This window comes from Canis lupus, chromosome 10 (genome assembly GCF_011100685.1).
Source record: "Canis lupus familiaris isolate Mischka breed German Shepherd chromosome 10, alternate assembly UU_Cfam_GSD_1.0, whole genome shotgun sequence".
Classification (NCBI taxonomy): Eukaryota; Metazoa; Chordata; class Mammalia; order Carnivora; family Canidae; genus Canis; species Canis lupus.
The window spans coordinates 25,044,840-25,057,391 of record NC_049231.1 but is presented as its reverse complement, the minus strand read 5'-3'; the positions used below and the strand labels follow the sequence as shown (position 1 = coordinate 25,057,391).

The following is a 12,552-nucleotide window of genomic DNA, read 5'->3' as shown; positions in this document are numbered from 1 at the left end:
CTAACTGAACAACAACTCTAGTTACTGGTCCCTGTTTATAGGCAGGGAAAACCTCATGCTCAGCACGGTTAAGTAGCTTGTCCCAGCTTATTACTAATCTCATCAATGAGCCCAGGCAGGCTGATTCAGAGTCTGCTCCCAACCAGCTCTTAAATATTAATGAATCCAGTCGAGCAAGCAGCTCTGCTTAATACAGAGTGTTAAACTCTCGTTAGTTGTTTAATTCCCACAGAAATTGACTTACCAACTAGGTTGGGACTAGAACTTCTTGTGACTCTAGTGATGCATTTGTGGCACAGGTAGGACTTCTCTCAAGGGAGGAGTGTGCTGGCTCCTAAAGATGGTATATATAAAGGTGTTCCGTTAAATATAATGCAGTTTAAAATGTTGAGATTAAAAAAAATTATTTGCATTTAAATGAGGTTCCTATAATTGAGGTGTCATTTTAATATAGTCTGCAAGAAACCTAATCTTACTAGGAATCTGTCTTGTAAATAGCTAATTTCACAAATTCAAATTTTGTTTCTTATTAGTATAATCAGATATGAAAAACAAAGTATCCTTTCCCATCTGTTCTTTTTTTTTCCCCCATGGTCATCCCCACCATGAAGTGAACAATAAAGTACTAACAAATACCCTTCCTGAAGATAAAAATTAATTTGTAAATAGAATAAGTAACAAGCCTCTGCTGAGAGTGTTTTAAAGCTCAAAACTGCCAAAACCTTAATGTATAGCTTCTTAAATAATAGCTAAAATTAATTCCATTTGGGATACACTAGCAATTCTTTCCTGACCTTTAGGAAACATATTAAGAACACACTGGAATGAAATTTGGTCAACTGAGTCCATTGTTTCAGCAATAACAATTTAGTTCTCTCTTTGTTTAGACTTAAACCTGACATTAGACTTAAACCTGACATTTGCCATTAAGATAATATGTCCTCTTCCTTAGCTCTAAAACACCACGCTAAATTTAATGAGGGACTCTTCCCTTCAGGGGTTCTGATTGCTTTAGCATTAGGACAATACCAGGTCTAATTTCTGACTTGTTAAATACTGTTCTTATTAATGAGGACTTTTTTCTATTCGTGTTTGACAGTATCCCCCCACCCTTGGAATGTTTTTTGACAAGTTTCTTCATAAATTTTTGGAATGTTTAGGATTCTGTTTCTACTTGGTCAAGACTGAATCTTAACTGAATTTTATCTTGACCGAATTTTTGAAAAATTAGCTGAGCCTTGAAGGATGTTTAAAACTGACTAGACCTGGTGTTCTAAAGTCATTATGAGACAGACCAGGAATTAGAAATAGAAGCGTGGGGCAGCGTGGGTGGCTCAGCGGTTTAGCACTGCTTTCCGCCCAGGGCGTGATCCTGGAATCGCAGGATCGAGTCTCACGTTGGGCTTCCTGCATGGAACCTGCTTCTCCCTCTGCCTGTGTCTCTGCCTCTCTCTTTCTCTGTCTTATGAATAAATAAAATCTTAAAAAAAAAAAAAAAAGTGTGTCTTAAGTGATACCTCCATGGAGACAGTGTAGGCAGATCTTGTTTTGTGGTTCATGAGATAATTTTATAGTTTTACCTTGAGCATTTTCTTCTTTTGCTTAGCTGAAAACTAATTTCAAATGTGCTCTTAAGTTTTCAAGCCAGAAGAGTTACGACAGGCACTGATGCCAACATTGGAGGCACTTTACCGACAGGATCCAGAATCCCTTCCCTTTCGTCAGCCTGTGGACCCTCAACTTCTAGGAATCCCTGTAAGTATGTGGTGGTATTTTTGTTTTTGTTGTGGTGGTGGTTTGTTATTTTTGTTGTTGTTGTTGTTGTTGTTAGCAGCTTCATTCAGATTAATTCACATGTTATCGAGGACACCCATTTAAACTAGTTTAATGCTTTTTGTGTATTAACAGAATTGTGCAAATATCACCAGACAATTTTGTATCATTTTCATCACCCCCAAAAGAATCCCCATGTCCATAAGCAGTCATTCCCATTTCCTCCCTCATCCAACCACTAGTCTACTTCTATCTCTATGGATTTGTTCATTCTGGACGTTTCATTAAATAGAATTAAATAGTATGTGATTCTTTAGGACTGACTTCTTTCAAGGTTCATCAATATTATAGCATGAACTAGTACTTCATTCATTTTTATGGCCCAGCAATATTCCATTGTACCTCAAGGTACAAAATACCTCAAGGGTTTGAGGTCTATATTTTGTTTCTTTGGGGTATATACCAAGGGGTGGGATTACTGGGTCCTAGGGTTTATTTATTTGGTAGACAAGATGGACCAAATTAGCTTCATCTGTTTCTAAAGTTGCCTTTAGGGATGCCTGGGTGGCTCAGTGGGTGAGTTCGTGAGCCTGAAGTCCTGTGATCAAGTCCTGCATGAGGCTCCCCAGAGGGAGCCTGCTTCTTCTGCCCCTCTCTCTGTGTGTCTCTCATGAGTAAATAAGTGAAATCTTTTACAATAAAAAATAAAGTTGCCTTTATACACCAGGCTGCTGGCAGATTTCACTTGAGGCTTCCAAGTGGTATTGGATAAGGCACTGGAGTGTTTACAGAGGCACACTCCATTAGGAACTTTTTTTTTTTCCTATATTTTTCTGTGGCCTTAGGTCTCTGATGTTCACTAGGCTTAGTTTTCTCATCAGTAGGCCCTTTTTAGTACTAAAATGTTGAGTACTGTATGATTTCTTAGTCTTTAAATGGATCGCACGTACACTATGGTAAAGTATCTGGAGTTTCAGTAGGTGATTAGCTTACTGTCTGAAAAGTCTACACAGTAGCTCTTATTTCTGCTCTTTGAGCTGCTTCATATCTCTGTAGACTAGTAATTTAAAGAAATAATGAGGGTGCCTGGGTGGCTCAGTCAGTTGAGTGGCCAAGTCTTGATTTCTGCTTGGGTCCTAGGATCCAGCCCCCTGTGTGGCTTGTGCTCAGCAGGGAGTCTACCTGAGAATTTTCTCCTGCCACTGTCCCTCTCCCAGTTAACATACTCACTCATGTGCTCTTGTGCTCTCTCTCTCAAACTTTTTTTTTTTTTAAGTGATGAAAATCAGTCAATTCCTTGGACATACAGTCAGATCAAAGACCCAGCTTTTCTGGAAAACTAATGATGATAATAGTTATCATCATTAGTTTTCCAGATAACTAATCTTCCTTAAAATATATTAAAATATATTAAGACTTTGGGATAATGTTGCTTGGTGTCACTTACCTTCTAGGATTACTTTGATATTGTGAAGAGCCCCATGGACCTTTCTACCATCAAGAGAAAGTTAGACACTGGACAGTATCAGGAACCCTGGCAGTATGTGGATGACATTTGGCTTATGTTCAACAATGCCTGGTTGTATAATCGAAAGACATCACGGGTATACAAATACTGCTCCAAGCTGTCTGAGGTCTTTGAACAAGAAATTGACCCAGTAATGCAAAGCCTTGGATATTGCTGTGGCAGAAAGGTAAGAAATTTTTGCACAGATAAGAACTACTGAAAACTTGACTAATTAGAATCCTGAATCATCAGATTGTGAACTTGTCTGGAGTAGATCTTTTCCACCTGTGGGTACACAATGCCCCTGGCATGTATTGGTTTTCCTGTGCATACCAGTTCACATGGAGCTCGTCTAGTCCTGTTGAGTTTTTTTGCTTAGTGGTTGAAGAAATAACTGCTAATCTCACCTTAGAGTTGGTGAGCTCATACAGTATAGTCGTCCCTCATCTGTGGGACGTCAACCGTGATTGGAAAACACATGACTTACCTTCTGACATATTGGCAAAAGGTCAATAGCCTTCATGCTATGTTACAATACCTACATCATTCACTACACTTAATCTCATGACCTAGGCACCATATCATCTATTATCACAAAAAGGGTGGTATAGTATAGTGATATTTTGAGAGAGGCCATAATCACAGAAATTACATTATATTGTTATAATTGTTCTATTTTATTACTAGTTCTTAATCTCTTGCTATTCCCAGTTTAGAAGTTAACTTTACCATAAGTAGATATGTATAGGAATAAACATGATCTAGGGTTTGATACCATCCAGGATCTTAGGCACCCACTAGTGGTCTTTGCCTGTGGATAAGTGATTGTCACTGTAAACTAAAATGGTTTTAGTTCTGTGTGTGCTCTTAGAAACTAAATTAGCCCATTATATAAATGAGAACTAAGAATTTTATTTGATTTACCATTAAGAATATTCTAGCTTGTTTTTCAGGACTGTGTAGTATTTAACAAATGGTTTCTATTGCAGTTGGAGTTTTCTCCACAGACACTCTGTTGCTATGGCAAACAGTTATGCACAATCCCTCGAGATGCCACTTACTACAGTTACCAGAACAGGTAAGCTCGACCATGTGTGGATCGTGGTCCTCGAATCCGTGTGTCCAGGGACTGCATGCGGATGGACCAGCACACATACATTCATGGTTCGTGTGTACCTTGCTTGAAAACAACTGTAGAGCACAAGTTCTGGTCTTAGCATTTTGCTTTCATTTGCAGAATCAGTGCAGTTTTCTAGCAGAACGTAGCCTTGTCAGTTGTCTGGCCTCTTATTTTTATAAGCTAGGAGCCCAAGTCCTTGGGAGATTAAGCATCTTTGTTGAGTTGGTGGCATAGATGGGATTACACCCAGCCCCCACTTCTCTTTCTCCTGTCTTTTAACAGCTTACCACACAGTCTAAAGCACACTGAGAAAAATTTTTAAACAAATTAATCTTTTATTGTCATGAGATTGGCTGCTGTCCGTCTCCATCCCAAAAACTATCCAAAAAACTTTTAACCAAAAGTCTGTTAGCTGTCTCACAGAACATTTTGGGAAATGTTCCATTTTTGTGTGCAGCCTATCCCTAAGTCATTCTTCTCAGAGCATATGAAAACAGAGCATTTAAGAGTTTTTGTTTTGCCTTTGTTAAACAAATAAGGATCATCTCCAAAAATAGGTCTGCACCAGACTATTACTTAAAAAGACTTGAATATGACTGTAGTTGTTAGAGTTTTAATATATTAGGCACTCTGCCTTATTTTCTCCTGACCAAACAATGGCTGTAATCACACAGGTGGCATTCATTAATCTATCTTAACCATGATCTGTCTCCTATTTTCAGTAATCAGCCTACAGTATGACTTGTGAGGATGTTTACTTGGGGCTGAGACAGTCATAAACAAGGGTGGGCAGTTAATATACTTTAATAAAACCAAGCCCATGGTGGTTGGTTTTTGCTGAACTTGTGTGCTGCAGTTGCATTTCTAGCTTTGAAAAAGTCACTTAAACTTTTTGTTTTGTTTACAAAAAGTTAGGTGTACTCTTCTAATGCTTTGTTGTAATCATTAGAATCCACAGTTTATCACTCTTAATACCTAGGAAAAGTGAATCTCCAGTTGTTAAAAGCACTTACGTTAAAAAAACAAAACCTGTAACAACTGGCATGAAACTTTTCTCATGCTACAGTCTTAACATTTATACCATTTTTGTATTTTTAACATCAGTCTGCAGTGTTTGTAATCTTTATACCTAAGGAACATGTAATCATTGTGCCTGCACACACCACTGCTTTTCTTTTGCCTTTTAAACTGTCAGTTGATGGCAGAAATCAGTATTTAAGCATTGAGCAGATTTTTCACTGGAAAAAAAAATTTAAGTTATCTCTTAAGATCAAAGAGAAATTTTGTGTGTTTTTTTTTCAATCCAGGTTGTTTTTAGGTGATTGCTTCCTAGTTCTGTATCCATAGTGGATTTTTTATGATTTATTTTGTTGTTGGCAATGGGGAGAAGTGTGTGATTGCTATGTTTCAGTAAGAGCAGCAATTCTTCTCTCTCTCCAATATATTTATCCTTCTTCCTTTTGATTATTTGTATCAAGTAGCATTAATTACTAAAATGAAAGTTTGTAGGTCTATGTAAGTGAAACTTTTTTGTTTTATTTGCTGTAATCATTTGCTACTTGTGATCCCATTTGAGATATTTAATGCTAATCTGTGCTTTGCCTTGGCTTTCTGCTTTGTGTTGTCTTGTCTTGCTTTTATGTTTTTTGTTGTCCTGCAATCCCTCATTTCTTCGTTTGTTTTGTGTTTTTTTTTTCTCCCTCATGCTTGTCGTTGTCTGCACTTGGCTTTGATTGCAAAAAACAAAAAACAAAAAACAAACAAAAAAAAAAAACCCAAACTGTGGGGCCCATAAATCTGCATCATTGAATGTCCTTGTCGCCGTTGATGACCTGCTCTCTGCTCCCGTCCCCCTCCTTGGCCTGCTGTGATTGGTGGCTTCGTTGCTTGGCTTGGGCTGTGTTGTGTGAACGGAACAGTTCACCCCAGTATGGCCTTCTTGCCGACAGGTATCATTTCTGTGAGAAGTGTTTCAATGAAATCCAAGGGGAGAGCGTTTCTTTGGGGGATGACCCTTCCCAGCCTCAAACGTAAGTAACTGCATTATTTTGGAAAGTACTGTCTTGGTTTGTTGTGAAGTGATTATGCTTAAGCTTCTAAGTGATCTTAGATTACACTACCAGTATAATAGCTATTAGCCACATCTGACAAATTATTTAAATACAAATTCATTAAAAGGAAATAAAAATTCACATTTCACCTGCTCAGTAGACATCTGTTGATCGTAGCTGCCATGTTGGTCAGCACAGAAAGAGAACATTTCTGTCACAGCAGAAAGTTTTGTCAACACAAGTGTAGGAATCGTATCAACACTGAATGCTTATTTCAGATAGTTCTGTGAGCAGTCAGCTTTTCTCCTAAAAATTGAAAGGCTATAGTGCAAGTTAATAACTTTGTTATTAACTTTTTTAAGTTTGAGGGGAATTGAACAAATAACTACAGCCTTCTCCTGTAGGTTAACAGTAATTGAAATCACTATAATTGTTGAGTATCATTTCATATTAGGGGTTTCAGCACTTATTAGAGTGACCTACAAGAAAGAGACTTAGTTGGGCTTTTGCAGTCTCACAAGCTCTTACTGTAGGGTGAATGCCAGGTCAAATTTTCAAACATAGCCTAAATTGGCTAATAGTTTTTCTGATTGCTACGGTGTAGTTAGACACTTTTTCATCAGGTGTTTACTGTTTAGGAAGAAAGAAGAACTATTTGGTGTGCTTTTAATATTCTTCAGTTCCTTTCCTGTTTTAACCTATAATAAACATGCAGTTAAGAACATTCTAGAAAGTGTGGAATTGTTACACTACTAATTAAAAAAAATAGGGCTTCTGGGGGGAAATGGTTAATTTTTCCAAATGAAGTCTTGAGATTGCACTTTTCCATCGGTCACCATTGAAATACAATGGAGTAGAGTCGAGTGCTGGTCTGAGGAGTTAATGCTGGGTTCCCTTGAGCCTTAAGGCGATTTCTGACCCTAGGCTGAATCAGGCTCTTAACTAGGTTCCCCTAATGTCAGGAAAGGAAGACAGCCTTCACACTGGTGCGGTTGAGTGCATGCCACAAGATCTAAACCTTAGGACAGTACATCTCTTACACTAAAGAGCATAGAGACCCCCTTCCAACTCTGCAGAATTAGAAGTGGGCCTGAGAGTTGGCATTACTGAAAAGCTCCCTGGGCTTTGCTTGCTGGTCTTCAGATATGGAGATGTCACAGTAGCCAAAGTTGGGCCTCCTGAAGTTTATTCTAGGCAGAGAAGGTTAAGGTGTTAGTTTCTGTATTTGTGAGGCTATGAGCAATGTGTGAGGCTAGGTTTCGGGATAAGAGGCCATGTGAAAGTTTTAAAATTAATATTACAAAATAATTTTTACTCTTTATAAAATTACCTTTTTGGGTAACTATAAATAACCTGAAATACATATAAAATCTTTGACTAGACTGTCCTAAGAAATTAGTATTTTTTAAATAGTGGTTTAGCTCCTTCCTATACACCGTCTTCCATAGCTCAGTCTAGGAACGTTAAACTATTAAAAGGTATAAATATTGGGGGCACCTGGCTGTCTCACTTAGTAGAGTGTGGGACAGTTGACCCTCGAGGTAGTGAGTTCAAGCCCCATGTTGGGTATAGAGATTACTTTTAAAAAATAAAATCTTTAATAAAGAAAAAAAGTATAAATATCTAATACTAAAAGTAATAGATAAGATTTTAAAAGAACAAACTCATGTTTCCAGTTGTTGAGGTCCTGGGTTCTCCATTTAATAGATCTCCATTTAATTTATCTCCATTAAATCTATATGGGGAAATAGATTTATTATAAAGTCCATTCCAAAAACATAGGCATTCCTTTATGTAAATATACATTTTTGGGGAGCCAGGAATGTACCTGTTTAATGTATCCTCAGTATCTTAGAAGATTTACATAATCCACTTTTACAAGAGTTGTTCCTTTGGTTAGAATAGTAGTCAGATTGCTCATCTTTCCGTATCTCCTTTTCTCATTGTGTTCCTCTTTTCTCCATAGTACAATAAATAAAGAACAATTTTCCAAGAGAAAAAATGACACACTGGATCCCGAACTGTAAGTAGTTCCCCTTGAATATATACTTTGATTTTACCTCTTTGTTTCATTCTCTTTGTTTGCATTACAAGTGGAATTTCAACATAAATCTACACAAAATACGTGCAACATGAATGGCAAAAATGTGAAAGTCTGCATTACAGTTAATATTTATATTTCACTAAATCTATCTGGTAGTTTGGGCCCAAGTGAAGCCCTAGCCTACCTCCGCTCATTGTCATGTGTTCCGTCCCTGTCGTCCTGTTCATTTTCAAACGTCTTCATACTCCACTACTTTGTAGTGAGGCCACTTAAGAGTGCTGAACTTAGCCCATATTCTGGGCACTCCTAGAATGGGTAGGATGGCACCAGACTTCTTTGGAAATTTAAGCAACAGTGATCTTGCACTTTTTACTGCCTACCCACAGTCATATTTAAAATTACCCATTCAGGGGGGCACCTGGCTGGCTCAGTAGGTAGAGCATGCATCTCTTGATATCAGTGTTGTAAGTTTGAGCCCTATGTTGGGTGTGGAGGTTACTTAAAAATCTTTAAATTAAATACAATTATTGGGGTGCCTGGGTGGTACAGTTGGTTAAGTGTTGGACTCTTGTTTTCAGCTCAGGTCATGATCTTGAGGTCATGAGATCTGGCTCCAAACTCAGCAGGGAGTCTGCTCAAGTTCTGTCGTCATTGTCATTTGTCCCCCACACACACACTCACTCTGTAATAAATAAAAAAATACATTCATAAAATTGTCACACTTGATGACTTTTAATTATTTTTGAATTTTGCTCTGCTTATAACACCAAAGAGCTTTTTAAAACAATTCAATTCTTTGGATGCGATCTTGACTATCTTTTAAATTATCAGGAATCGGGAAATGTTGGGAAGTTTTGATTTGGTTAAAGTTTTTGTTTTAACCTTGACTTTTTGGCTTTTCATTCCAGGTTTGTTGAATGTACAGAGTGTGGAAGAAAGATGCATCAGATCTGTGTCCTTCATCATGAAATCATCTGGCCATCTGGGTGAGGCATCTAGGATTTTTTTCTTTTTCATCATCATGAATTTTAGCAAGTTTCTGTCTTTGCAATGATTTTATTATATTTTCAGAGTACTCTCTCTAAAAATTGTTCTAGGATTGGGAAGAAATAAAGTTCCTTTTTTTAAAACATTAAATAAGGGACATCTCTTCGGCTCAGTTATTGAGCATCTGCCTTCAGCTCAGGTTGTGATCCTAGGTCCTGGGATTGAGTGCCACATTGGGCTCCCCACAGGGAGCCTGCTTTCTCCCTCTGCCTGTTTTTACCTCTCTCTGTGTCTCATGAATAAATAAATAAAATCTTTAAATAAACAAAACATTAAGCTAGCATCCCAAAATACAGGTCTTTCTCTTAATTTGCATGCCTGGTTTTAATATATATACAAATATTTTATTCTGCTGGTTTTTAAAATTCTTTCATAATCATTACACATCAAAAGTAAATATTTTTGAAAGATTTATCAGTAGAGCTAAGAAATCTCTAGCACCTAGAAACTAGTAAAGAGGTGTTAGAAGGAATTAAATTTGCCATATTTTGAACACTTAAATTGGCTGTAGTAGGAAAATTGGAAGATATGGAGGGTGTCCATGGGGCAGCTCTGTTCTTACCTCTAAGAAAATGTCACGCTGTGAATGGTTTACTAAAAGGTGAGCAATGTGTAAGTGAAACTTTTTTGTTTTATTTGCTGTAATCATTTGCTACTTGTGATCTACTTGCTACTTGGAATGGGTTAGGGTTTGAAGTTTTGGAGGGGATGGACAGTAAGTTACATGACTATTGTCCAGTGGAAGAGTTTCATAAAAATGACTACATACAGATTTCAGTAAACAGGCTATTCCTGGGCCCTGTGTTCTGTTTCTGAATATTCTCCACATACTTACTTAAACTGCACATAGACTTTGACAGAAGTAAGTGGACTTTTGTCCATTGTGAAACTTCTCTACTACTACTATGTATCTCCTTTCACTTTCTGGGAATGGGGTTGATCATAATTCTGTTCCAAGGTTGGGGATGTCTGTGCATGAAGTGATCTGTTAAGATGGGACCTGAGGGTGCCTGGCTAGTCAGTTGGAAGAGCATGTGACTCTTAACCTCTGGGTCATGAGTTTGACCCCCACGTTGCGGGTAGAGACTACTTAAATCAATAACTGAAAAAAAAACTGGAAAAAAAAAAAGGGATCTCGACACTGTCTTTTGTTCTTTACTTTGATTGTTGATGGTTTGGAGGTCACAGGAAAGAGGTGGGTGGCTAATTAACACATTTCTAGAAAAAAGATGCAGGGGAAATCACAATCATTCGATATGTATCTGTCTTGTCTTTAGATATGCTTTTTTAGTGCTCTCTTTAAAGAGTTGGGTAAGAAGAATAGTTAAGAGACTTGCAGCGATTCTTGTAACTTAAGATGGGTCATTTGGTTAAGGAACTTTTATGTGGTCTCTAGTTTTTGTTAAGAAATTGTACTTAAGGGCAGCCCGGGTGGCTCAGCGGTTTAGTGCTAGCTTCAGCCCAGGGCCTGATCCTGGAGACCTGGGATCAAATCCCGCGTCGGGCTCCCTTCATCAAGCCTGCTTCTCCCTCTGCTGTGCTCTTGCTCTCTCTCTCTCTTGCTCTCTCACTCTCTTGGGAATAAATAAAATCTTAAAAAAAAAAAAAAAAAAGAAAGAAATTGTACTTAATCACGCACATCCTTATATAATTGGGACAGAGAGAATGTATTAGTCCTACTCTCAAAACTTACTGATTTACATTCCTGCCAGTAGGGATATATACTTTTGCCAGTGTGATTGTCCAAAAACTGAAATTCCTGTTTATCAGCCAGTTTATATGCCTTTGACATTTCCTCATGTTTTTTGCCTGTTTTTCAATTAGGCTTTTTTATTAAGTCGTTGTTTTATATGTATAGAAATATTTCTCCCAGGTTGTCTTTTGACTTTTAACTTGGTACATATATGTAGTAGTAGATTTTGTTACTAGTACATGTTACCTTAAATGTTCATGTAACTGTGTAAGCAAAGTCTTGGTTTACATTTTAGATTTGTCTGTGATGGCTGTTTAAAGAAATCAGCACGAACCAGGAAAGAAAATAAGTTTTCTGCTAAAAGTAAGTTTTAATTTTACAAGTAAATCCTGGCAATACTTCCACTGAAGCATAGTTAAAAATAAACCATGCAAGGGATGCGTGGCTTGTTCATTAGGAAGAGCCTGTGACTCTTGATTTCTGGGTTGTGAGTTTGAGCTCCACATTAGGTGTAGAGATTACTTAAGGATTAGGATTTGAAATGTGCAGGATAGGTGTTCTTTTTCCTACATTTCTTCATATTTAGGGCATTCCTAATTGGGGCTGCATGTGGAAATATGTCCAGAATTGCCATCCCATCAGTGATTACCTCAATTTGGTCCAAACTTTTAGTTGGGGCCTCTTTCAGACCTATCTCACTTGGGTGGTTGGGGTAGTGGTAGTCAAAGATTGTATCCTGGGGTGCACCTGGGTGGCCCAGTCAGTTGGGCAGATGCCTTTGGCTTGGGCATCTTCGGCTTGGGCATGATCCCTGGGGTCCTGGGATTGAGCCCCGCGTGGAGCTCCCTGCTCTGCGGGGAGCCTACTTCTCCCTTTCCCTCTGCTCTTCTCCCTATTTGTGTTCTCTAGCTCTCTCTCTGTCAAATAGGTAAAATAAAAATCTTAAAAAAAAGATTGTATCCTGTATACAGTCGAGATTATTGCATTATAATATTTGGTTTAATTTTGTGGATACCTTTGCAGTTTTTACTGACCTACAGATTGCTTTTTATTCCTATAAGGCTTCTCATAATATCCAACCATTGTTATTTTAAAATATCACTGCAATCAAGCCAAAGTGCATGTGGATGTTGTATTTTGTGACTTCTGAAATTAGAAGATTTTCCAAGTAAAAAGTTGGGTGGAAAACACCTAAAATTCACTACCATGTTTGCTTCAGCTGCGCATATACTAAAATTGGAATGATACAGAGATTTGTATAGCCCCTATGTAAGGATGGCACACAAATTCATGAAGTAGCTCCTATTTTTTAAAAAA

The 12,552-nt window shown here is 37.8% G+C and overlaps 1 protein-coding gene, 1 long non-coding RNA gene and 1 other non-coding gene across 4 annotated transcripts in view; 2 read left to right on the top strand and 1 right to left on the bottom strand.

Annotated features, from left to right (window-relative positions):
- The window catches only part of LOC102155369, a 42,629-nt gene that overhangs the window by 3,855 nt on the left and 26,222 nt on the right, over positions 1–12,552 (bottom strand). The window contains exons 4-5 of the long non-coding RNA XR_005365554.1: positions 3,221–3,454; positions 245–334 (exon numbers count right to left, since the gene is read on the bottom strand). This is a non-coding gene — a long non-coding RNA (uncharacterized LOC102155369). The remainder of the gene's footprint in view (positions 1–244; positions 335–3,220; positions 3,455–12,552) is intronic.
- The window catches only part of EP300 (E1A binding protein p300), an 80,204-nt gene that overhangs the window by 57,358 nt on the left and 10,294 nt on the right, over positions 1–12,552 (top strand). For both annotated transcript variants that reach the window (XM_038550446.1, XM_038550447.1), the window contains 7 exons: positions 1,637–1,755; positions 3,228–3,467; positions 4,270–4,358; positions 6,350–6,430; positions 8,418–8,474; positions 9,404–9,481; positions 11,531–11,598. In XM_038550446.1, the coding sequence (XP_038406374.1) occupies positions 1,637–1,755; positions 3,228–3,467; positions 4,270–4,358; positions 6,350–6,430; positions 8,418–8,474; positions 9,404–9,481; positions 11,531–11,598 (732 nt within the window). The remainder of the gene's footprint in view (positions 1–1,636; positions 1,756–3,227; positions 3,468–4,269; positions 4,359–6,349; positions 6,431–8,417; positions 8,475–9,403; positions 9,482–11,530; positions 11,599–12,552) is intronic.
- LOC119873822 lies at positions 12,444–12,545 on the top strand. The gene has a single exon (XR_005366322.1). It is a non-coding gene; the product is annotated as a U6 spliceosomal RNA (small nuclear RNA).